Below are 27,273 nucleotides of genomic sequence, written 5' to 3'. Positions count from 1 at the left end.
GGCAATGAGATTGGCACAGGATAGAGCAGGGTTTAGGGCTGTTGTACATAGGGTCGCTATGAGTCGCAAACGACTCGACGGCACATAACAACAACACCAACAATGTTCACTTAAGTGTACTGTTGTCGTGTGCCATCAGGTCAGACCCTGTGAGGGTCAGAACTCACCAGTCAGCTTGTATGACTCTGGGTTAGTCCATTGGGAGTTGTGTTGCAAATCCAAAGGCAATGCCTCTCTGGCCGTCCCAACCCATTAGTGATTCCACAGGAGAAAAATAGACAGTCTCTTCCTGTGAGATTTTCAGCCTCTGAAAACCCACTAGAGGGTCAGCTAGGACTTGCTTCCAACAGCAGTCAGTGTGTCATCACCATCATCATCATCATCATCATCATCATCATCATCTCTCCACATCCTGCTCCCAAAAGAACTCCTTAACTCTGAGGCTTGTAATTCTACAAACTGGTCACTGATTCTTGTCTCTCTGTTTCTATGAGATGTTGTTGTTGTGTACCATGAAATTGTAACTAACTCATAACTCACCCTCCAGCAGGTTTTCAGAGGCAGTTAATTGCATGGGAGGAGATTGCTTAGCCTTCTTCATGGAGCAGCTGGTGAATTTGAACCGCATGCCTTTGGTTGAAAGTGCAACTCCTTATCACTAAGCCACCAGAGGCTGCAAAATTCCTCTCAGTATCTACTCTTCACACCAAGGAGAGGCATGCACTTCACCTGAGTGTTATGCCAAAGAGCCCCTGAGTGATGCAAAGGGTTAACGAACATGGCTGCTAACAAGAAGGTTGGAGATTTTGGTTCACCCAAACAAACCTCGTAATAAAGGCCTAGTGAACCACTTCCCACACACCAGCCATTGAAAACCACGCGGAGGGCAGTCCTTCTGTGACACATATGGGCCACCAGGAATTACAATCATCTAAAGGTGCACTTTTTTTAAAATAATTTTAATGAACATTTACAGAGAATTTGGATTTTCATTCATTCATTGCTGCACTTCTCTCCCCGCCCAGCCCTCTCCCCCCGCCCCCCAGTTCGCTCCTCTCTTTCAAAAGTAAAAGAAAGACTCCCTCCCTGGTACACAATCCCCCCGCACCCCTCCCACCGCCCCAAGTACATTCCACTATGCAACCTTAATTGTGGGCTCTTGTGATAACCATAATGCCCTATCATACATAGCTTTTAAATTATTCAGTCCCTCATCTGTTTCAGTGCAGTAAACATAATTTATCCAGTTTTTCTCAGTCTTACCCCCACCCTGATATCAGTCCCATTTTACAGCAGTGGCACCATGCAATATTTGTCCTTTAAAGGTGCACTTTTTAAAAACTTCTTATCATGATTTGAGTTAAAATTGACACACCAGATTGGTATTCAGTTCAATGCTTCATACATATCTTGGTCTATGACAAAGGGGAACTTTTTAGGGTCTAATTCATCAGCCAGAATCAGGTCAGTTGATTAATCTGCCCAAGTCACTGAAATGCATTGTGGTCAAGTCCATCTCACTCATGGTGACCCTCCATTAGGTTTCTGAGCTTGTAAATCTTGGTAGTGGGAGATTACCTTCTCATTCTCCCACTGAGGGACTGGTGGGTTCCAGCTGCCAACCTCTCAGTGATCAGCCCAACACTTAACCTACTGTGCCAGCAGGGGTCCTGAGGCCTGGTCCGGTCCCAGGATAAAGCCTGATTATTATTGTTACTGTTAGGTGCTATCAAGTTGAGTACAACTCACAGAAACCCTATGAACAACCAATCTGAACCCTATCCTTTTCCATGATACTCTCACGCCCTTTGCTGCAGTGACTGTGTCAACCACCCTGGTCAACCTCTTTCTTTCTTTTGCCATCCCTCCACCTTCCCAAGCATTATGTCCCTTTCCAAGGAATAGCCTCTTCTAGCAGCACGCCCATAATCTGTGAGACAAAGCTTCATCACCTTTGCCTCCAAAGAGCACTCTGCCTACACCTTCTCCAAGACATATCTGTTTGGTTTTTGGCAGTCCATGAAATCTTCAGTGCTCTTCTCCAACACCACAGTTCAAAGGCATAATTCCTTCTTCTGTCATCCTTAGTCAGTGTCTAGCTCTCAGATGAATAGGAAGTGACAGAAAAGACCATGGATTGGATCAGGCACACCTTAGTCCTCAAACAGACATCATTGCTCCTCAGTAATTTGGAGAAGTCCTTAAATACAGACATTTCCAGTCCAATACATCTTCTGATCTCCTGAGTGCTGGTATAACATGTATTGTTTGTGAATCAAAATAAGATGAAATGGTTTGCAATTTGAGGAATTTCTAGAATGAAGAAGGATCCATGTCTACGGCTAATGATATTCTGTGGGCTCATGATAGTCTGTGAATCTATGACAATTCAGTGGGCCAGTCAGCCAATGAGCCAATGAACTGTCTTTTCTCCCTCTGAAGAATTGGAGGGAGCGACTGCCAACAGCACACTTTCCTTCATTCTTCAGATGTTTGTTGAGTTGTGCATTAAGTTACAAACCCAAACAAGTCATGAAGGGTGGTGAGATCAACACAGTCTGAAGTCGTCAATGGGTGAGAACAGTGTGATGAGGCACCAAAGTGATTCATTTCTCCTGGAAGTTAGGGGCATGTGAATCTCAAAGGAGATAAGATCTTCATATGTTAAAAAGGGGGACTCTGGTGTCCTAGTAGCAAGAAGCTGCGCTGCACTCCCAATGTCACATTGTTCAAAGGATGGGCAACCTCCTCCTGTGCAATTAACTGCCTCTGAAAAACCACCAGAGAGTCAGCCATGGTCGATTTTGACTCAACAGTACACAACAAACAACAATATGGTAAAAAAGAAGGTGGAGGGTGTTTCAAGCTTTAGGGAAAGTTCGGGCTAAAGCCATGAAGTGCATTTAACACATCCATGAGACTAGAATAATAAATAACACAGCAAGAATCATTGTGTTTCTAGGCCTGATATCAGAGAACAGGGCTGGAAAACTTGTCAGCCAATAACTTATAAAAGGGCATTATGGTCTGTCAGGGGTTGTGCTGCTCACCCTGGTGGTTCAAATTCACCAGCACCTCTGTTGAAGGAAGATGGGCATCCCCTCCTATTCAGTATGCAGCATCTGAAAATCTGCTGGAGAATCAGTTATGAGTAGTTGGAAGGTTGAGCTTATAAATATTTTATACTGAAGTCAGGAGACTGTAGTGAAGGGGAAACTACCATGCCCGTTGGACAGGAAATTATTTAACCAAGTCTATGTTTTTAGAAACATCACTCTGGGGATAGAGCAAAGGATGACTCAAATGAGGGAAAGTATTAAAGCACCTCCTCTCCTACCTCCTTGGGAGCTCTGGGGACCTAGTGATAAGAAGCTGCTCTGCAATCCCAAAGGCATGTGGTCGAATCCACCAGCTGCTCTGTGAGAGGACAGACAATCTCTGTTATTAAACTGCCTCTGAAAACCCCCTGGAGGGTCAGCTATGGGTCAGTTCCAACTTGACAGCACACACCACCACCACACTACATCCTAGAGTCCAGTGCCATAGTATAACAGGCTGCTAATCAAAAGGTCATTGGCTTGAGTCCATGAGCAGCTCCATGGGAGAGGGACAGTCTCCTCCCATCAAAAGGTACAGCTGCAAAAACCCAATGGAGAGTCCCTATGAGTTGAAACCAATTCAACAGCAGTGACTTTGGTTGTTGCTGTGTTGTTGTTTGTTTTGTTTTTATATTACCTCCTCGTTATGCAGCTACAAGTGAGGGTGTCAGGCCACATTTGGGCCTGCCGTGCTTCCATGTCCCTGGACCCGAGCCTTGTCCTAGATAGCAGATGTGAAGTCAGGGATCGTGGTGGTTAGTACCCTCCTTCCACATAGAAACCCTTCATTCATTGCCCACACCCTCCTTGCTGTGCAATTCTGAATGAAAAGAAAAGCGTCTACCACAATAATACAAACCAATCTAAGACCCTCCTGGCCAATTACGTCTTCTTCCCCAATTTAGAAAGCAGGCCAAGCCTAAAACAGAAAAAGTGAGTTGTTAGTGGTGAATGTTCAGTCACCCAGGAACGGGTCAAAAGGAATCGTTACAAAGTTATAATGATTAAACGGGCTCTTCCGCACACCTTCAGTCTTCAGTGCCCTGGTTCTGTCCATATATAGTAGAGTGTTCATTCTTTCCTCTTTTTTTTCAGCTTATAATCTTGAAATATTTTTTTATTTTTTTAAAAGTCATGAACATAGTATGAAGAATGTTCGTGTACTTTTCGCCCTCCTTCCCCTAGCATTCAGTCTTACTTAACCAAAGTACAATTATAAAAGTAAGAAATAAAGTTTGGTAGAATATTATTAATCCGTCTATAAACTTTCATTCCAATTCCTTCTGTTTTCCCACTATTATTAAGGGTTTGATTTTAAAATCAGATGTCTATGACAAGAGTTGAGTTTGCTATCCCATCTCCCTTAAATTTGAGACAGGCTGCAGAAACCCTGTTCCTCTCTAAAAACAAGTGTGTGGCTTTCACCTGGTCTGAACTTAGCACCACTCCTATGTAATTGCTGTTTGGGATGTTCTGCCTCTCTGTACTATCCATGACCTTTCTCTTGCTTTTACACTATGTAATGTGTTTGGGTTTTTATTTTGTGGTTTTGATTTTTTTTTTTCTTTTCGGTCTTTCAAGCTTTCTCTCTTTTGTTCCCTGAGCTGACTGGTTTGCCAACGGATCTGTAGTTCTGAGTCTCCCTGTCATTGGCAGATTCCCGTGGGCCGTGACTTGGCAGTGGCTGTCTTTGCAGAGCAGGGTTTCCCCTTCCTTGATCTATGGCGCTTCCTGGATGCATAAATCTACTCTGTCAAATTTTTCTGTTATCTTCCTAGTTCTGTTCCAGCATTGTGCACAGTCTCCTTGGCCTAGGGAAGGGGGAGAACCTGAGGTTGGGTGGTTGTTGTTGTTGTTGTTGTTGTTGTTGTTGTTGTTGTGTGCCATCAAGCCAGGTCAATTCATAGCTGACCCTCCAGCAGCTTCTCAGAGGCTGTAAATCATTCAAGAATTGGTTGACTATCTTTCTACTTGGGAGGAACTGGTGGTTTCAAACCATGTGCTTTTGCGCTGACAGCCCAGTTCCTTAGAGCTAAAAGCCTCTGGTAGGAGCAAACTGCATTACCTTTATGAGAAACATTGAGGTCTCATCACATAGCACTACTGTATCTCAGCAGCACGGTGCAGTCGCCAGTGCCCACTGAAATGAAAAGTGGCTGGGGTCTGTTTGCACTTTCCCAGTGCGCTTTACTTTTCCATAAAACACAGCCTTGTGCATGCTTGTTGCAAGTACCCTGGCATTCTTGCTGCTCTGTCACTTCATGTTTCTAATTTGCTGAATGTGACACAAGGCAGGAGGACACAATGATGAAAGAAGTGTGAGTTGGAGAGAAACATAAAGCTGATTACTGCTGGGGAAGTATTTGTTCCCCTCCAGCCAAAACTGGTAGGGGTGGGGAAGGAATGAAAAGAAATGCGCATTTATGTTTGAAAGAAAACCTTCTACTCCTTAATCTCACCAGAGCATCTTCAGGGCAGAAAGTCCTTGTAAGCAGTACAAAACTTCCTCCTTCCTAACCATTTGGAAGCTAAAGAGTGTGGTGGAGGGCAGATACAGCTCGTCTTACTGTGTAACTCTGGACAAGTACTTTCCTCTTCTTGACCCTCACTTTTGTCACCTGGATAATAGAAATTATGTCTATACCTTCTTTATGCAGTTGTTGTAACGATTCAATGACGTAATGTCCATTTCATATGTATATGTAATTTAACCTGCCTGCCATAGATCTAATAAAGCCCGTCATGTGATTCCTTATCATTGTTGTGTATTGCTGTTGTTATGTACTGTCCAGTCAGAATTGACTCCTACCTGACCCTTCAGAAGGATTTCAGAAGCAGCCAGTTACATGGGAGGAGGCTGTCCATCTTTCTCCCACATATTATCATTAGGTCGTTTTAATTAAAAACAGCACTTAGTTACACGCTAACAGCGTAGTGTAGTATCCTGAACTTTAGTTTTAACTTTAAATTCTTCACTCTGGACTGGCTTTCTAAATATGAGCAAGTTACTGAACTTCTCTGAGCTTGAGTTTCTCCTGCAAAATAAGGATGATAAAACCTCTTTAAAGGGTGGCTTCGAGGAAAGCACTTAGCCCAGTACCTAGCACAAAGCCACAGGCACTTAATAAATGTTTGTTTTTCTAGTGCTGTGGCTCTCAACCACATTCAAATCACCTGAGAGCTTTTTAAAAAGCCCAAAGGCCTAATCCCTCATCCCTAGAGGACATGGTTTAATAGGTCTGGGTGGAGCCAGGGCATCAGTATTTTTGGAAACTTCCTGCGGTGATTCTAATAAGCAGCTTGGGTTGATAATTTCTCCCCAGCATCTTGTGTGTGTGTGTGTGTGTGTGTGTGTGTGTGTTTCTTTTTTATATCTGTACTCAAGAGACTGACCAGAATTGCAGAAATTCTGGGCACAGTAAAAAATTCAATACACCTGCAGATTTAAACCCTGGACAAGAAATATGCCACAGAGGAATTGCATTCTAGTTTCTTCTAGGGAGGGAAAAAAATTATATTCAAAGAGTCCTTTTAGAGTCTTGAACTGGAAAGGTGGTAAGAAGTTTAGCCTAAGCCACTCATATAAAATATGGAAACTCCCAGTCGGTTGGGGATTTATATTTGGGGGTAAGGCTAGGGTTTTGGCCTCTCAAGAGATATAAATTGAGGCCTTGAGAGTTTAATGTGAGGGAGGAAGAGGTGTTCTCATTATGACTCCTAAAAATCCAGGGCTCTGCTAATACCTAGGAATGGAAAAGCATCATCTGCAATAGCAGGGGGTCGGGTGGGAGTGTATCTTGGTCTCTGTGCTTATGTTTCCAAGACCCAAGGCTAGGTCATCCGAGAACTAACTTTCTCCCCATAGGTTTATGGTATTAGTTACCCAATAAAAGTTGGGTTAATTTTACAACCCAAGTAAAATTTAAGCCAAAAAGGCTTCAGCATTACTCTAGGATTTATGAAAGTAAACATGTGAAGTGCTTGCAGGATTTTGCAACATTAAAATTTCAATGTCTTTATGTCAGGTACATGATATATTGGTTTGTCTATGTACTTAAAGGTTACGTTTTTCAACAGCGCTTTCCAATACAAACTACTCTTGAGACCAAACGGAAGGTGCCTGCCCCACCTCCACGTCGAAATGACTGTTTCAGTGGAGAGGGAATAGAAAGCAGCTGAAAAGTTTAGTCTCTTAACGATCAGCCCTTTCAGGTGCTGTTCACCTGGTTTCCCGCTCTGAAGGTGATTTCTAGACTCAGACACTGAGTCCCTGCTAGGGAAGTTTGGGCCATTGCACTAACCACGTTCATTTTACAAACTAAGAGTAAATAGTTATTCTTCAAATAAATGCTTTTTCAGTACGATGAGGTCCGCATGACTTTTTCTTATGGGATGTTGTTGTTGTTCATTGTCATCAGCTCTTGGCCCATGTGCAGAGAGTGGAGCTGCTCTTTTCAAGGCTGTGACCTCTCAGAAGAACATTACCAGGCCTGTCTTCTGGGTGCCTCTGGGAAGGTTGAAACAGCCAATGTATTGGATATTACTCAGGAGCTTAGCTGTTGGCCTCACCATGTTGCTCTCAGTTAAGTGCCATCAAGTCAACTACAGCTCATAGCATCCCTGTGAACAACAGACCTGAATCCTACCCTACTCCTGGTCCATCCGCACCCTCTCTGTACACTCAAATCCATTGTTGTAGTCACAGTGTCAACCCATCTTGAGGGCCTTCCTCTCTCTCTGACCCCTCACCCACCTTTCCCACTATGATGCCCTTTTCTCCAAGGACTGGTCCCTTCTGACAACATGCCCACAGTGTGTGATAGGAAATATCACCATTCTCGCCTTGATGGGGCACCCTGGCTATGCTGCCCCACCCAGGGACTTTGATTTTGAAATAGAGACATTAATTGTCATCTCCGGCTTACTCATAAGAAAAATCATAGCTCACAGAGGCTTTGTGTTTATTGTTGTGTTGTTTTTCAGTGTCATTGACTTAATTCAGATTCATAGTGAATGACCATATGTTAAACAGAAAATATTATTGCCTGGACCTGCACTATCTTGACATTTCTTGGTATGTTTGAGTCCATTGTTGCAGGCATGTGTCAAAACATCTAATTCAAAGGATCTTCTTTTCTGACCCTCTGCTTTACCAAATATAATGTCTTTCTCAAGTAGTTGGTTCCTTTTGATGGCATGCCCAAATTAAATAAGACAGTATCTCTCCATTCTCACGCCCAAGAAGTAGTATAGCTATGCTTCCTACAAAAGTACTTGGCATTTTTCTTGTAGTCTGTGGCATATTTATTATTTTTGCAATAACCATTGCATGTGCCAATTTTTCTTCCATGCCCGTTTTTTTTGTGAAGCATCCTAATGCATATGAGATCACCATGGCTTGTGTCTGGCACACTTCAGTCACTAAAGTGACCTCTTTGCTTTTCTAAGACTTTAAAAATGTCTTCTACCACAGTTTTGTCCATTTCAGCCTATCATTTGATTTCTTAACCGCAGGAAGAGAATTTTGTTTTCTTGACTTTTATTCTGAGAGAATGACTAAAATAGAAAGAAATTGAAGATGTCATTTAGTTAAGAGGATTTCTGGATTCCAGTCAGGTTAGCAAAAGGGCAGCATCCAGAGTAGAGGTCAGTCCATATACACAGCCAGCAGCCTTTTTGACACCCCCCCCACACACACACACACTACACCCTCTCCCCCTGCTTATGAATGAAAGATAAGTCTTAAATGTTAAAAGCCACCAAGATTTTGTAATTGTTTCTTATACAACATTGTTGCAGTAGACGCTGACAGAACCAGCAACTAGACAAGGAAACATCAAGCAAGGACAAAGATTTGGCTCTGTGCTCCTTCTTAAATATTACACTCAGATCAAGACTTTCTTATTTGAGGCTCTCAGTAGCCACCAGCCTTTTGAATGACTACATAGTCTTTTTCTGACAAACAAAATAGCTTGACTTCTTCTCTAGATTTTCTTGGCTTTAGTGCCTCGTTTCAAATGCATCAGTCCCCTGCCTTTTTTCTGTAGGGTAGAGATTATGGGACCACAGTAGTGAAGAGCTGTAAAATGAGGTTTTCCTCTCATTTCTTTCCAGATGCACCCAACTTCTTCCCTTGAGGGTCCTCCTAACTGAAATCTCAGTGGAAGTGGATCTTGTAGATAATGCAGCAAATGAAGCAAAAATAACCTCTGCTTAAAAAACAAAATGGGGGGGGGGCATAAAAACCTGTCTAACATGTGCCTATATTTCCAACTCATTTCCTTTTTACTCTTATAACGACATCATCTTCCAGCCCACCACCAGCTGCGAAAATAAAACTGTTTTCTCCCATATTTAAGGACGATTTTTGTGCTTTGAGATGATTTTCTGGGGTTGAAGGAAACTTGACCAACGTGACCAACAGATGTTTTAAGTGATGAGAAAGAGTTTTAAGTCCAGTATTTAGGATACTGTACCCAACTGCGCCCCCTAGCGACCTCTAGAAGCATTGTGAAGCCCCAGGCAACCATATGCCTGTGCGGCAGCCACTAATAGGCGTGCTTTATTTTTAGAGACGAGTATGAAGAAGACGGATTCTGTCAACCATACAGAGGGATTGCATGTGCAAGATTTATTGGCAACCGCACTGTCTTTATGGAGTCTTTGCACATGCAAGGGGAGATAGAAAATCAGATCACAGGTAAGTAACACCATTGATATTATATTTATTTATCCCTTAAATAATTCTTTTTCTCGCCAATAGTATTTTAAGCCCCTCTCTTGACGAAGTATTAGGCTATTAGGCAAAGTTTGAAGCATGAGAGCTGAAGTTGAAGTAGTAGCATAAAGAGGCATGAGACATGAGCTCTATGCTTTGGAATTTACATTAAAATAATTTATTGAAGGTTGCTCTTTAGAGGAAAAAGAAGCTTTGAGAAGTCTCACATTCACTCAAACACTCAATAAATATCACGGAGCGCTTTGGGGACACCAGGAATTGGCCTGAGCGCAGGGATATGATGGAATGGTGAATGAGCTAGGTGTATATCTCTGCCCTCACAGAGCTTACTGTTTGGAAGCATAGTGATTTGGAATGAAAGGGAATGAATTTAGGATTTAGCTGAACGCTAATCCCAGAACTACCATTGCCGTGTCTTTGGGGAAAGCTTTCACCTTCCATGAATATTTCGTTCACCTGTGAAGTGAATAGAGCGGGAAAGATGATCCTAGGTTTTTCTTGATCTAAGCCGAGCCCATTGTCATCGAGTCAGTTCCAGGGACAGGGCACAGGAGCGGTCCCACAGCACTGCCCCTCAGGGCTCCCATGGAGGTAATCCCCAGGCAAGCAGAGGGCCACAGCAGCAGCTGGTGTGTTCAAACCATTGACCTTTCAACTCCCTGATGAGTGCTTAACCACCGCACGACCAGATGCCCTTTTGCAGCCCTAGCATTACAGACTTACCCTCCACTTTAAAAACAAAACAAAACAAGAAACAACAAAACCCCTGAAAGTATCCCATCTTTCTTTTCAACTAAAACCTTACAGTGAACAGTGAATCACTTTCTGGTATATGTGTGCTAGGAACTATAGTTCACCTTGTGCAGTTTTATTGATGTTTCGAGCGACCATGGACCTCTTCCTTTACTGTCTGTGCCTTGTAACCTTTGAAATCTATTAAAATTGACATAATAAGGTTTTAACATGGTTGCCACATTTAGTAAATAAAAAGCCAAGATACCTACCCTGTTAGTTGTTCATTTCAAATAGATAATGAGTAACTTTTTTACTATAAGCTCTGGTGGCCTAGTGACAAGAAGCTGTGCTCAAATCCCAGAGGCATGCAGTTCGAGGCCACCAGCTGCTCTGCAAGAGAAGGATGGGCAATCTCTTCTCGTGCAATTAATTGCCTCTGAAAACCCAATGTGTGGAGGGTCAACTATGGGTCAGTTCCGACTTTGTGGTACACAACAACACAAAAATATATCCCAGATGTTTATCTGAAACTTAAATTTAACTGAGCATCTTACAGTTAACCTGGAAACCCTAGGATTTAAGAGAGCTAAGAACAAGCCAAAGGTGGGCACCTCAGACAGCAGAAAATCCAGAAACAGTGCCTTCTGGGAAAGTTGAAGGAAGCTAGACTTGGGGGAAGAGTTATTTAACTTGGAGAAGCAACTCCAGAATGCCGGAGTTGCCTCTTTACTGAAGCGTTCAGGCTTTCAAGAAGGAGAAAGAGCCTGTGAAATTCCAGAGAAAAGGAGGAGTTCAAGTGGGGAGAAGGTGTTAAAGGCACAATTCAACTTAATCTAAAACACTTTCACATACTTTTAACTAAACAGTTACAAAAAGATATAGACATTTCTGATTTAAATACTTAATAACAATTCTTTCATGATAATTTTCAATGAGCAGCGATTTACTGAAAAGTATTTTGTTTTCGGGGGTGGGGGGAGTCCATCCAAATTTGTTTAATCCAGCATTTCCCAAGCTTGTTCTTCCTGAAACCCTAATTTCTTATAGTATCACTTATGTTCTATGGAATTTAAAGCAAGCTATGGTGGCCCAGTGGTAAGAAACTGCACTGCAATCCCAAAGGTGTATGGTTTGAATCCACCAGCTGCTCCTCCGGAGAGGGATAGACAGTCTCTTCCTGTGTGATTAACTGTTTCTGAAAACCCACTGCAGGGTCAGTTATAGGTCATTTCTGACCCAACGATACTCAGCAACAATGGGGTTAGAAATATGTTTAAAATGTGTTTTCCCTGTGTAGACTTTCGGGGGAGCTCTGGTGGCCTAGTGGTAAGACGCTGCGCTACAATCCGGAGGGCACACTGTTTGAAGCCACTCGTTGGACTGCAGGAGAAGGATGGGCAGTCTCCTCCCATGTGACGAGCTGCCTCTGAAAACCCGCTGGGCGGTCAGCTATCGATGGGTTGATTCTGATTCAAGGCACACGACAACAATGGAGTTAATGTTTTAAGGAGCATACTTTGGAAAAGAGTGCTTGAACAGTCTCCTAGGCTGCCTTGCAAGCTCTAAGCTCTTTGTCATTAGGCAGTAAGGGAGTCTAGGATGTATTGTTCCTTCTGTACGTGGCTACTCTATTGAGTAAGAAATTGGACTTCCAGGCCACCGATACTCTGATTATCATGAGTTGGGTAGTGCTCTTCAAGAACTATCAGATTAGTCACCTCATTTTTTTAGAAGATGGAGTAGAAATCATTCAAGCCACAAAGAAATTAAGCAAGTTACTCGCAGCCATCCAGCAAGTCGGAGTCAAGCCACAGCACTTAGTCTGTGATCAGATCCAGCCACCGCACAAAGCAAGCCCTGCCCTGCAGCTGTCAAATGTTTTAGAAACCTCACCGAACTAATAAAAAGCACCGGATGAAACACTAAGTTCTATTGCTTTGTAGTAAAAATGAAAAATATATTGTACTTTAACCTAATTAATTCTTTTTTATTAGGAAATGGTACATATGTAATATAATCTTGTTTTTTTAACTTTGTAGTCAAAATTATTTTTTTTTCCAAGCCTGTGAACGTAAGCTGCTTAGACATCTGAAATGAATCTCCTTCTCCTGGCCTTGTGTGTTTGAGAACAGCAGATTCTTCCCAATGTGTGTTTATATCTGATATCTGTTGACTAGATAACCAGAGAAGATAAAGCGTGGCCGTGGAAGTTAGTAATTGTATTTGTTTTTCAGCTGCCTTCACCATGATTGGCACCTCCAGTCACTTATCTGATAAATGTTCTCAGTTCGCCATCCCTTCCCTGTGTCACTATGCCTTCCCGTACTGTGACGACACTTCATCTATCCCAAAGCCCCGTGACTTATGTCGTGACGAATGTGAAATCCTGGAGAACGTTCTGTGTCAGACAGAGTATATTTTTGCACGATCAAATCCTATGATTCTAATGAGACTGAAGCTCCCAAACTGTGAAGATCTCCCCCAGCCAGAGAGCCCAGAAGCAGCAAACTGCATCCGGATTGGAATTCCCATGGCGGATCCCATAAATAAAAGTAAGTGGTAGCTCCTCACTACCTTTTGCTCTGTCGTGGCTCCAGCAACCTCATGGTGGAGTAATAATTGCAGCTTGATGCACTCTGAGTGGTCATTTCATGTGGTGATCAGATTACCTCCCAGTGGCTGAATGCTGTGCCAGGACTGAGCGTACAGTGGTGAATTAGATATATGGCCTAGTGGTAAGAAGCCATGCTGCAGTCCCAAAGGCAGGCAGTTTGAGTCCCCCAGCTGCTCCTTGTGAGAATAATAGGCAATCTCCTCCTGTGTGATTACTGCCTCTGAAAAGCCCCTTGGAGAGTCAGGTGTGGGTTGGTTCTAACTCTATGGCACACAACAACAATAACAACTTTCAAGAAGCTTCAGGTGACCAGCTAGTAGACCAGTTGCTGTAGAGGTCATTTGAATTCATGGTGACTTCATATTATTGTAGGTCTAGGCATTCCATGAGGTTTTCAATGTCTGATTTTTCAGAAATAGATAACCAGGCTTCTCTTCCAACACGCCTAAGGGCAGACTTGAACTTCTAACTTTTTCCTCTGCTCCCTCACCATCATTTGTGTCTTTTCCATTCATCTGTGTTTAAGCTCCCTGGCAATTTTGGTTTTCTTTTGATACTTCACTAAAAATACCCTGTAGCACCTAATCAATGTGAAAGTGGTAGTAAAAGAAAGAGGGGGCAGTCACACAGAAGACTAACAGTTCAGACAACTATTTTATTAAAATTCATGGCTTTTAGAAAAAGCCATGAATTTCTCTTCACTTTCATCTCACGAGAGATGTTGATTTCAGTTTGAAAGATACTATCACTATCCACTTACCAAAATTTGGGGCTGATGCAAGATCTTTAGAGAGTGAATCTTCAGGATATCGTAGATACTTTGACTCTTGTTTCCTTTTTGCATTATATTAGTTTTATTTATGTGTAATACGTTATTCTAAAAAGAGAGAAGCATAACTAATAAATGCACATACAAAATATCAGTAAAAAAAAAAGTTTCTTCCATCAAGTTGATTCCAACTCAGGGGCATCCTGTACCATAGAGTAGGACTGGTCCATGTGAGGCATTAAATCTTAAGATAACTAGAATGAGCTCATCTTTCTCTCATAGAATGACTGATGATTTCATACCACCAAGCTTTCAGATGGCAGTTCAATGCATAACCCACTGTGCCACTTGGGCTCCTTTGGAACTTAATATTCCTTTGTTGGTTCAGTCGAGTTGATATATCTGAACTGCTTAGAATTGTACCTCCAAGCCCCAACCCAGACTCATTGCCATCAAGTTGATCCTGATGTACAGTGATCCTGTAGGACAGAGGAGACCTGCTCAAAGGGTGTCCAGCACTATAAATCTTTATGGAAACTGACTGTCATGTTTTTCTCCTGTGAAGCGACTGTGTGGGTTCAGATAGCTGACCTTCCGGTTACCAGCAAGGCTACCACTACACCTTTCCGAATGATACATTCTCAGTAAATAGTCAGTAAAATCCTTTTTTTATTATCACCACTAAAGTCTTATGACTCTGCCAAAAATCCAGTTCATTTCATCTCAAGATTCTGTACCACTTTGAGGTAACATCCCCTGTGCTCACCTGAGGGCTCTTTAAGAATCCTGATTGTCAACTGTGTGCAGCCCATCAGCACAGAAATGCCTCGGGCTCCTGTATGAAGCCCCTAGTAGACATGCTCTGTGAATCACCAGCTAGACTCTTTGTCACACGATTCATGACTGAGATCAACAGTCAGTAATGGAAAGAGACATTTGGCTTGAACCTTCTGTGAACTATTCTCTAGAAGATTACCCCTGTGCCCAAGATACACCCCAGTTCCGATTTGTTCTGTATTCAGCACTGAAAAATACTTGTGGAGGAATGGTTTGGTTCCTAAGCATAAGCTTTAAATCCTCCAAGGAATGCAGCTGCTGGGCTGGCCCTGGGTCAGCGCCCAGCAGGCAGTGAGGCTCAGCCTATCTGGCCCCTGACAGCAGAGAAGTCCTAGCCAAGAGGTTAATTACATGTCTTCCCCTCCAGAATCTGCTGGCTGGAGCTCCAGACTCACTTCCACATCTTTCTTCCAGTTCAGACTTTTCATTGTGTGTTTTCCAGATCACAAGTGCTACAACAGCACAGGTGTGGACTACCGGGGCACTGTCAGTGTCACCAAATCGGGCCGGCAATGCCAGCCGTGGAATTCACAGTACCCTCACACACACACCTTCACCGCCCTCCGCTTCCCGGAACTGAATGGGGGACATTCCTACTGCCGCAACCCCGGGAATCAGAAGGAGGCTCCCTGGTGCTTTACTTTGGATGAAAATTTTAAGTCAGACCTCTGTGACATCCCAGCGTGCGGTGAGTAGCAAGTCATAGTCTTGAATGCGTTTAATCATCTTTCAAAGGTCTCCCAGCCCACCTCTACTTTCTGTAGGATAACTGGCTAAAAGGGATAATGGCGAGTTGTGGTATTTGTTTGAACCCAAAGTATGTCTTTAGGCTGAATGTTGTTGTTAGCTACCTACTCAGGTCCAGGCCCCTGACGCATGGTGACGCCATGCACAATGGAACAACATGCCACTTAGTCCTACACCAACCTCTTTGATTGGTTGCAGAGCAAATTGTTTCAACCTATAGAGTTTTCATTGCTGGATCATTTGGCCTTTCTGGTCTGAAAGCTCCACTGAAGCCTGTTCAGCAGCATGCGAGGCTTCCCTGAGAGATGAGCAGTGACTACGTATCAAGTACATTGCTCTGTAGATGAAATACACTGGCCAGGATGCAAACCCAGGTGTCCCACATGGGAGGTCACAGTTCTACCCCTGAAATCCAAACCACCCTTTGCTGATTGGAAGCTCTGGTGGCCTGGTGATAAGAAGCTGCACTGCAATCCTGAAGGAATGGGGTTTGATTCTACCAGTTGCTCTGTGGAAGAAAGATGGTCATCCTCCTCCCATGTGATTAACTGCTTTTGAGAACCTGCTGGAGGGTCAGCTATGGGTTGGTTCCAACTCTACGGTACACAACAACAACAATAGCAACTGTGCTAGTTACACCTTGCTTGCCATGTCTATATACAACTCTGTTAGGGTACCAGAGCACACTTTCACAGTAAATTGCTTAACTATCTACAGCCATTGCATCAGTACATGATACAGGACATATTTTCTGCAAAAGCAGAGGTAAAATAACTCACAATTGTTATGTATCATCGAGTCAGAACTGACCTATAGCTGACCTGTTAGCAGGTTTTCAGAGATAGTAAATTGAAAGGGATTGACTATCTTTCTTCCACAGAGCAACTGGTGGATTTGAACCACATGCCTTTGGGTTGGCAGTGCAACTTCTTATCACTAAGCCACCAAGGAAATGACAGAAAAAGATGTCACCTATGATAGTCCACATCCAAGTACATATTCTTTTTTTTTCCAAGTACATATTCTTACAAGATAGGTGTATCAGAAGTAGTTATTATTACAAAATACGTGTATCTGAAGCAAAGCTAGACAAAAGAACTGTGTGCTCTTGAAAACATCCACAAAGCAAGGTGAATTACTTGTCATTCTGAGTCATCTCAAGCAGTTTGTCTTATCTTTTAGAACTACGGAGGTGCACAAGGGTCTAGAAGAATAATGGAATTCATGAGGCATTTTATTGTTTTTCCTAGAACATTTTTTAAGAAAAGAGATTGAAATGTTGATAAGACCTGCATTTTGAGACTCTTGGAATTTATGTCATGTTACTGGTCCTGGTTCTCATAGATGATGTCAAGGGAGTTTACCAAGTCTAGAGGAGAGGCAGGCAGGATGCCCTTGCTGGGAAAACCAAGGTTAAAATTAGAGGGTGGAGGTTCAGCATAAGAAATAGGCCCCTGACTCATAGTGACCCCATGCACAGTGGAACAGTGTGCCATCTAACCCTGAACTATCTTCTTGATTGGTGCAGGAGCACACAAATAACAGAAGTAAAGGTGCTTATTTAACTGGTTGAACATTGGTGTTGTTGTTGTTATGTGCCATCGAGTCATTTCCGACTCATAGCGACCCTATGCACAACAGCTCTAAACCCTGCTCTATCCTGCGCCAACTGCACCGCCTCTGACACATCCATCCCGATTACCCCAGTCACCAAATCAATCCATCTCATAGAGGGTCTTCCCCTCCTGCGCTGTCCCTCCGCCCTCCCAAGCATGATGTCCCTCTCCAAGGACCCGTCCCTCCTGGCAACATGTCCAAAGTATGTCAGACGAAGCCCCAGAATCCTTGCCTCCAAGGAGCAGCTTGGTTTAATCCTCTCCAAGATGGATCTGTTTGTTTTCCTGGCAGTCCAGGGTACATTCAGTACCCTTCTCCAGCACCACAGCTCAAAAGCATCCACTCTCCTTCTGTCCTCCCTAGTCATTGTCCAACTCTCTGATGCATAACAAGCGATTGCAAATACCATGACCTGTATCAGGCGCACCTTAGTCTCCAGAGAGACACTGTTGCTCCTGAGTATGTTTGAGAGGTCCCTAACGGCAGACTTTCCCATCGCGATACGCTTTTTGATTTCCTGACTGCTGGTACCAAGAGTGTTAACTGTGGAGCCGAGCATAGTGAAGCTGTGAACACTCTCAATCTCTTCATCATCCATCCTGACACTGCCAATTGGTCCGGTGGCGAGAATCTTTGTCTTCTTGACGTTGAGCCTTAGTCCATACTGAAGGCTGCAGTCCTTGACCCTTTGCAGCAAGTGCATGAGGTCCTCCTCAGTTTCAGCAAGCAGGGTTGTGTCATCTGCATAACGGAGATTGTTGATAGATCTTCCACCAACCCTGATGCCACAATTCTCCTCATAGAGCCCAGCCTCTCGGATAATCTGCTCTGCATACATGTTGAAAAGGTATGGAGACAGGATGCATCCCTGGCGTACACCCTTCACAAACTGTTTATCTCCACCCCCCCACCCCTCACCCATATGTATTCAGTACCTACTCCATGTCAAATAGTCCTCCAGGCACAGGAGTATGGCAGGAATCCTTATGTGGTAACCATTCAGCTCAGCACATCCTAGAGAGAACAAAGAGGCCACTGAGGTGGAAAGAGAATGAGCAAAGAGCAAAGTAGTACAAGATCAAGTTGGAAAATAAATAGAACCAAATCATGGAGCATCTTACAGGCCATATAGGATATAAGCACTTGACCTTCATGAGTTAAGGAGGTGTTAGGAATATTTTGAGCAGAAGATGATATCATATGATATAAAAGATATTGAGAAAAAATATTGAGTTGAGACAGATTGGTGACTGGATAAACTGGTGAGAAGCTGATGACTGGATCATCTGTGAGAAACAAAAGTATCATGGACCACTCTGAGACTCTTGAGTGGGATTGCCTTTCACCAAGCTAGAGAAAACTGCAGGAGGAGTACGTTTGCTGGGACTTGGAATTAGAAGTTTGTTTTCGTTCAGGCTGAACTGAAGATGCCTTTTGGAAATCTAATAGATACGACTAGAGAGAATATTAGAATGCAGAGTTCAAGAGTGGTGTTTGAGCTAGGGATAAACATTTGGCAGACACACAGAAGACATTTAAGTCAGTAAGACTGAATGGGAAGAGAGACTTAGAAAATGGGCAGTTCAGCCCTGAACAGAAGCATAACTTACCTGGCTGATGATATATGGCTGATAAAGGAGAAAGAATTAGTTGAAAATGATTTGTTGACTTTAGACTGATTGGACAGTGTGAATAGACTCTATTCTTAAGATAACAGCTACTTGATTGAAAGACTGTTTTGTCCTAGATCTTGTATGAGACAACCTTGTTTCTTCTGTTACTTCATTTAATCTTCATTTATAGACTCTATTAGTTTCATTATTTGTATGTTGTGTTGTTGTTGTTAACCATTGAGTTGGACTGACCCATACCTGACCCTCTAGTGGGTTTTCAAAGGCAGTTAATCACATGGTAGAAGATTGTCCATCCTTCTCCCATGGAGCAGCTGGTGGGTGGGATTCGAACCATGTGCCTTTGGTATTGCAGTGCAGCTTCTTGAGACTTGGCTACTGAAATTCAGAACTTTGCAATTTGCCCAAGAATCCAGCTTTTCATAGCTAACTCATGTGTAGAGCTCAGGTCTTCCTGCTTCCCAGACCTATTGGTTTTGTGGTTGTTTTTTTTTTTGTTTATTTGTTTGTTTTTGTTTTTGTTTTTGTTTTTTTTTACTAAGCAGTATTCTCTCCTCTAAAATAAAGCAATAGTAATCTGCCTAAAAGCAATAACAGATTAACTATAAATATGTGAAGCTCACTCTTGAATCAAAACTGACTCATAGCTGACCCTCCAGTAAGTGTCTAAGGTTGTAAATTGTGTAATAGAAGAATGCCCATCTTTCCCCACAGAGTGGCAGGTAGATTCAAACTGCCAGGCTTTGGGGTTGGCACCACAACCCCATGTGTACTAGGCTACCAGTTGTTGTTGCTGTTAGGTGCCATCAAATCGAGCCATAACAATCCTATGAATAGTAGATCAGAACCCGGTCCTATCCTGTGCCATCCTCAACTTCCTGATGCATAAGAGCCCATTTGCGGAGCCACTGGGGTCTTCCTCTCCTTCACCAACCCTTTCCAAGCATCATGTCCCTCTCCAATAAACAGCCCCTCCTACCAACATCCCCAAAGTATGTGGCACAAAGCCTCGTCATCTTTGCCTCCAAAGAGCACTCTGTCTGCATCCTCCCCAAAGCATATTTGTTTGTTCTTCAGTCCATGGACTACCAACACTCTTCTCCCATACCACAGTACAAAGGCATCAGTTCTTCTTCTGTCATCCTTATTCATTGTCCAGTTCTCAGATGCATAGCAAGTGACTGAAAATACCCAGGCATGAATCAGATGCACCTTAGTCCTCAAAGTGACATCATTACTCCTTATTATTTCAATGAAGTCAAACCACCAACCTTTTGCTCAGCAGTAAAACACTTCTAATTATCAGGGCTCCTAATCATTATATAGTCAACATATAAAGAGCAATGCTTCTTTACTGTCAGTTCAGCAAATACTAATTGAGAGTCAACTCTAGGACTAGGTGACTTGGAAGAAGGATAAAATTGATACACGCCTTTATTGAGCTACAATTCAGTAGTTGAGTCAATTATAATGCAGCCAATATGACGCAATAAAGGTAACAGAGCAGGAGAAGGGGTAAAACTGCAACAATTAATGGATGAAAATCTAACTTTTCTGTAAACTTTCATTAAAATCACAGTTAAGATTAAAAATGTTATTAAAAATTAAAAAGAAAGCAAAAAAAGAATAAATGATATGAAACAAAGAGGAACTAAGCATTTTATATAAGTAATAACAATTTTAAAATAAACCCTTAAAATATGGGAAACTACTATTTTAGAGTTCCTTTAAGTGTTATATGCTATATATTGTCTTTTCCCACAAGGTGGATTTATAGATGGCTGAACACACAAAGTGGAAGAAAGAAATGATCACATTTTCTTGTGGGGTGCTGGGTTTTAAAATGCCTTCATGTGGAGGATAATGTTATAAACTCTTGCAGCCAAGAATGGTAACTTCATAGCTTGTTATTACTTTTATAAAATACTTAGTTCCTCTTTGTTTCATATCATTTATTCATTTTTTGTTTCATAACATTTGTCTTTCCTCTATTGTGTCATATTGTCCTATGCTTTTTAATGTCTGGAACTTCATAGTTTGTGAGCCTTTCTTTATAGTCATCATTAAGAGGAGAGGAATGAAAAACAAATCGTAGATTCACAATTATTTACTTAGTTACCCCATCACTTCTCTGGGTAAGATTGAAGAAGAACCAGTGGAAACAAGCAAAACTTTCTGTGTTCTGTGTGCCATCCCAATGCTCAGTATTTTCACATGCTTTAACTTCATCCTCAAACTGTGATGGGCATTGTTAACTCTGTTTTGCTGATGATGAAACCAAGACTCAAAGGATCTAAGGTCTCCTGACTCATGGCAGTTCTGTTTTACTTCAAAGTTCATCTTCTTGTTCTTCTACTGGGCTGTATGAGAATAGTGATGTGTGTCTGAAAAGAGACTGAATGAATTGCTCTGTCTAGAGAAAACACATTTTTTACTCCAAACTAGTTAATACTATTGTCCTTTACGTGACATTTGATCTTTCATTTCCAACTAATGGTCATCAGGGGTAGAGAAGTAAATAGCTCTACCAGTCACTCCAGGAGCTCTGTTGATCTAGTGGAAAGCAGTGGGCACGGAGGGGTAGGGGTGGAAGAATTGGGAAAGATCTAGTAATAGGCATAGATCAATGGTGATTAATTTTATAAAAAACAATGTATATGAGTGATTGTTTGAAACTTAAGGTGAGTGAAAGCATGTATGAAACACAGTGAACATGAATGATACAAAATGTATACGAATTCATATGCAAACCAATATAAAGTTTAAAAAAAATTGTTTTAAAAAGAGTAGAGAAGTAGTTTGTCCTTAATCTGAAAGTTTTGTTGATCTATGATTTAAGGCCTCAAACTCTATTAGCTTAAGTAATGATTATAAATGATACAAAAAAAAGTATTAGCTTTCATTTTGTTGGTCTTTCCAAAGTAATTATTTATTCTATGTGATGAAAGAAACTATTCAAGATCTTATGGATGATGGAGAAAGACTTCATTTGCAATTATAAAATATGTGTGAGGCGCCCACTTTTAACTCCTTGTTTTAACAGATGAATCTCTATTTGTAATTCCTAACCAAACCACACTTGTGGGGAAGCATTATTAACATCCAGGAAGATTCTCAACTCATTGCTGTGGAGTCGGACACAACTCATAGCTGACCCTCCATTGAGCTTCCAGGCTGTACATCGCATGGGAGGCGTTTGCCCATCTTTCTCCCATGAAGCTTCTGGTGGATTGAAACCCCTAGAAGGTTGCAGCCTTTAGGTTAGCAGTGCGCTGTCTGCAGTCTGTGCATCCAGAGAGGGGTGAATGGCTTATCTGAATCACACAGCAAGCCAATGATAGGCTTGGACTTTGGACTGTCATCTGTCTAAACACGGCTCTGACCAAACCCCTAAGATCATTCTCACTCTCTTCCTTCACACTTCTAGCTACCACTGCAGCATTTTTCAGCAATAAATACAAGAAAGAGAGTGGGCTCAGTCTCTGCATTCCCCCAGACTGATCCCTGTAATGTGTTACGACATCAAAGAATTGTTTCTTTTCTGATTAAGAAATCCATCATAATATTACTCTGTACACTATTTTAATATCAGTGGTATAGTGATGTAAAAAATCCCCTCAGAAATTCTTCTCTAAATATTGGCCTGCAAAAGGACAGCTATGCTTCTGAGGACCAATGACTTCTGGTCTCATGAGGGAAGAGAGTAGACAGACATCAGCCTTGTTCTGATGCTTCTCATCCTTATTGCTCCACCATCAGCCCTCCAACAAATCTTGTACAATCCAATTTCATAGCACTTTTTAGAGCATTTGATTATTCTTCCTCATAAATCCATGAAAGAGACAGAAGGTAGGAATTTCTATCAAAATTGACTCAGTGAGATAGGTAAACTTCAGAGAAGTAAGGACTTGTCCAAGATCACAAATGTGTTCATAGGAAGCAGTCTCCTATCTCTGGGCCCCTACCTTTTCTTTTGCATCAGGAGTTCTCAACCCAGGTCAATTGCCCTCTCACAAAGCATTTGGGAATATCTTTAAACACTTTGGTTGTCCTAGTTGGTGCAAGTGGGAATAGGGCATCCAGTGGGTAGAGACCAGAGGTGCTGCCAAATACCATACAGTATGCAAAACAGCCTGTGCAAGAATTGTCCAGTTGAAATGTCACATGTGTCCTACAATCATAGAAGACAGAATAACAATAATCCTGTTTACAACTACTATTTACTGGGTGCTTAACACTGAGCAAAAACCTATGCCAAAAGTCTCTTGTTTGTGTAGAATAGGGTGTTGTGAGTTTTTCTAATAATTTTAAATAGGGTTTATTATACCTGTTTTACAGATAAGTAGGAAAACTGAGACTTGGAAAAGTTAAATAATTAGTCCAAGTCACATTGTGAAGGAGAAGTGGGCCAGGGACTGAAATGATTTATGTATGTATGTGAATATATGTGGTATATGTTTGGATGTGTGTAAGCAGATAGATGGAAAGATAGCTATTGAGATTAACCTTTAGTTTTACAACAAGATTTTGTAAGCTAGTAAGGCAGATCTGAAACAAATCTGTTTCTTTGTCCTTCCCATACAGGATGAAGTCTCATGGGAATCTTTCTACATTCTTTAGTTAAATCTATATTAAGGAGATTTCTGAATCTCCGTGGGGTTTCTCATTTTCCCACTGATAACTTTTGTTTTAGTTTCAAATAAGTAAGGCTTTTTTAAAAAATGTATAGGCCTAATTAAATGCAGAATGTAAGCATTTGCTGGACTTTGTAGAATAAAGGCATTTGAGAGCAGTCTGCCTGATTGTTTTATCTGTGGACTTGCACTAAGGACAGAGATAAAATTAAACATAACCAAGTATGTCTGCTGTGAATTCTGGGAGTTGGCTCTGCTAGGACTGGGTGGCTATGCCCAAGAAATGCCTAGAAATAAAAGGAAAAAGATCTTACCTTTTATCCCCCTTGTCTTTTCTTTCAGGTCCCAGGTATCTCACAGTTAGAATGATTATTTATTCAGTCATTCACTGGAACCCATTGTTAAGTTTCTACTGTTAAAGTCTATGATGTCTGGATTAGCTCGCACCCTCATCTAGCTCACAATCTAGCAGAATTACTACCACAATAAATGTTGTCCTGTAACTACACCAGTTGCATTGCTATCAAATTGCAGCCTGTGGGTTAGCAGTGCCCTCTCTGTAGACGGTGCCACCAGAGAGGGCCAAGCGACTTATCTGAATCATACAGCTAACCAACTTTGAACACAGCTTGGACTTCATACTGTCCTGTCTAAACCTGGCTCTGACCAAAACCTTGATCTGATTATACACACAATGTCATAAAGTGCTATCAAGTTGAGTAAGACTCATAGAGACCCTGTGAACAACAGATCTGAACCTTTCCCTATCCTGTACCATTCTCACTAAGAAACTTATGTTGTTGCGGTTGTTTTTGTTATGTACCGTCAAGACACGTGCAACTCAGAGCGACACTATGCTCTGACCCCTGCTCTATCCTGAGCCAATTTCATTGTCTCCAACACATCTATCCCTATTACCTAACTCACTGAGTCAGTCCATCTCATCCAGGGTCTTCCTCGCCTGCGCTGTCCTCCACCCTTCCAAGCATGATGTCCTTCTCCAAGGACTGATCGCTCCTGGTAATATATCCAAAGTATGAGACGAATCTTTGAAATCCTTGCCTTCAGAACTAACTCAGTCTCATAAGGACAAATACTGCATAGGACTATTATTATAAAAATAGAAGGATAACTAGTAGAATATATATGGGGATACAAGTGAGGGTCGGGTGGGAGCAAAGGGGTGCAGGAGGATAGGGGCAAAATTACAGGGCTGCATAGTTTGCTGGGTGGAGGGTAAGAGTAAAGGAAATGGGAAAGATTTGGTAGTGAAGGGCACAGTACAATTATAATTAACTTTATAGAACATAATGCATGGGAATCGTTGTATTAAACACAATGTAAATGAAAAATAGCGTGAAACACAGTATATATGAACATTGTAAGCAAACCAATATAAAATAATTTTTTTAAAAAAACAATCCTCGCTTCCAGAAAGCAAGTGTCCCATAATTTTTCCAAGGTTATAAACTGTTACGGAAGCAGACTGCCACATCTTTCTCCCGCAGACGTTGATAGATTCAAAACACCAGCCTTTGGGTTAGCAGGTGAGTGCTTTAACCACTGCACCAACAAGGCTGCTATAATTCCCCAAAATTGATATATGTACTTTGGACATCCATGACGGCTGCCATTTATTATGTTAACTTCTTGACACTAGCATCTGACTAGGATATAGCTGGTGCTCAACAGAAATGAGTTAATTAATTTAATACAGCCACCACAAGATCAAAGTGTCATTTTCATGTGACTGATGGAGAAATTGAGGCAGTGTTGGGTTTTTTTTTTTTCTATTAAAGCCAAAATTCACACCAAGCCCCCAGGAGTACAGAGCCCTGTCCTCTGCTCTTTCTTCTACAACTGCTTAAAACAAAAGTGCCACAGAATTTCAAGGAGAGGAAGGTTCATTTTCTTTCTCCTTTGCTCTCTAAGAGCTGTGGGATTTTTAGGTTCCATCTACTGGTTTTCTTATTTAGAGCTCATGTAATAGAGGCTCCAGGCACAAAGACATGCTCCCTGCGTGCCTTTAGGGCCCTCCACTTAGACTCAGCCCAGATGTGGACTGCTTCCCCTGGCAGCTCTATCCAGGTGGGAATGAGTTGTGCTTTGCCTCATGGTCTTTGCCTTTCCCCCCCTAAGTTCTAACTCTCCCCTCTCTTCCACATCCCCAGGACCCTAGTACTCATAGGTGAGGTCTTCTCTGAGACCCACCTGGGAACTTTCAGTCTCCACTCTCTCACCTCTAATCGCCGTGGCTGCCTTCCAAACCAAATACTATAGTTTGCATGGGAACCTAAGTTAAAAAAAGAAACATTCTGCCTGCTCTTTCCCCACCTGGCACCTAGGCACACCTCTCAACTTCACTGTTCCACTGGGACACTTCACTTTGCTTTTGGGGGGCAGAACTAAACATAAGGACCATTTGGCAGTCTAACTTTGACTGTTTTCAATCTTAAGGTTTCATTTCTTTCTCTGCTCCCTACAATTTGAGATCCTCTTCTTGTGTCTTTCTTGAGTTCTTGGGATTAAAATGGGGTCCTGTTTGCTTTTTTTGTTTATTCTAGATCCACTCCTGAGGTCCCATTTCTTACTCTAGCTTTGCTCGCTTGCCTTGTTCTCTAAGTAACGACTTTTCTCTAAAACAACCAGTTCTTCTAAGGAGAAGCATTATTGTTTTACCCCTAACCCAGTTTCAGAAAAGTGTGTTCATTGATAAGAAAAGCAGAGAACCATTTAGCTGTACTTTGAGACTTCAGACCTGACCTGTTGCTTTTGTATGTCCTTTTAAGTACTTGGTTTGCAACAGTTTGCCCAAGGGCATGCTGCCCAGCTCTGTGCGCCTGAATAGCCTTGACTTGTCCCATAACCTTGCAAACACCCGCCAGGGTTCTGTTTTGTCACAAACCGTTTTCTGCAACGTGGTGGTTTACAGTTCGGGGCAAGGCAGATGTTTTCCAGATTGTGAACACTGCAGTTTTTAACTCACTCTGTCAGCAGCCTTCTCCCATATTTCATAGGAGACCTGTTGTGAGGCAATTTGTCTTTCAGCCATTTCTTCAAACTAAAATTGAACATTACAGTGAATTGTAGGGGAGGGAGAGGAGAGAAAGAGGGAATAGAGCACAGCTTTGTGTAGTTTGAAGCTTTCCGGAAGAGGTCTTTTTATGCTACAGAGATTTTCAAGATGTACTTTAGTCTCCAATCTTTACAAATTTTCGACAAAGTAAAGAACAATGCTGACCCACAACTTATAGCTAAGTCATGTTCCATAAACATTGAAACCATAAAGTAGTTTTCTCTCAGAAGTTCTTTTGATTGTCCCCAGAGTTAGGGAAAACCAAGGAAACATGGTGCCAGACTAGGCTAACGGCAGTGGAATTGTTGACATCTTTGGTAAGCTTTCAAAATCTAACAGATAGACTGTAAGTGAGGCTGAAGAAAGTTTCTAGTGCATGCTGTAGCCTCTAGTACAGAGATTGGCCAGTCCTCCACAGCCTGGCAAGGATGAAACCAGGGGAACAGAAATGTTAATCATGCTTCTATCCTCTGTCTCCTGCCAATGCTTCCCATTGACTGAGCCTAAATGTGAGGCAGAGATCAAAGATGCTCATTGCTATTAACTACAGAGACCAACGTAAGCATAGTGAGGTAGAATAAGACCAAGACTGGTTGTGGAGCTGAAACCCTGAGATAACATACCCATCTGTGATTGCCAGCATCCCAGCCACATGCAAGCCACCACATTACAAACTCTTCCTTTTATGAAGAGCAAAATGAGACTGTGCCCCTCACTTGTTATATCCCACAACCCACTGCTGTTGCCTAGACTGGGACTCATGGTGGTCCTCTGCT

The 27,273-nt window shown here is 42.1% G+C and overlaps 1 protein-coding gene across 1 annotated transcript in view; it reads left to right on the top strand.

The window, feature by feature from the left end:
- ROR1 (receptor tyrosine kinase-like orphan receptor 1) overlaps positions 1 to 27,273 on the top strand; it is a 255,286-nt gene that overhangs the window by 194,854 nt on the left and 33,159 nt on the right. The window contains exons 5-7 of the mRNA XM_006879844.1: positions 9,671 to 9,798; positions 12,807 to 13,124; positions 15,235 to 15,480. Coding sequence (XP_006879906.1) covers positions 9,671 to 9,798; positions 12,807 to 13,124; positions 15,235 to 15,480 — 692 coding nt within the window. The remainder of the gene's footprint in view (positions 1 to 9,670; positions 9,799 to 12,806; positions 13,125 to 15,234; positions 15,481 to 27,273) is intronic.

This window comes from Elephantulus edwardii, unplaced genomic scaffold, assembly GCF_000299155.1.
Source record: "Elephantulus edwardii isolate Elephantulus edwardi_28Jun2011 unplaced genomic scaffold, EleEdw1.0 scaffold00005, whole genome shotgun sequence".
Classification (NCBI taxonomy): Eukaryota; Metazoa; Chordata; class Mammalia; order Macroscelidea; family Macroscelididae; genus Elephantulus; species Elephantulus edwardii.
The sequence above is the reverse complement of the archived record's forward strand: the minus strand, read 5'-3'. Positions and strand labels throughout refer to the sequence as shown.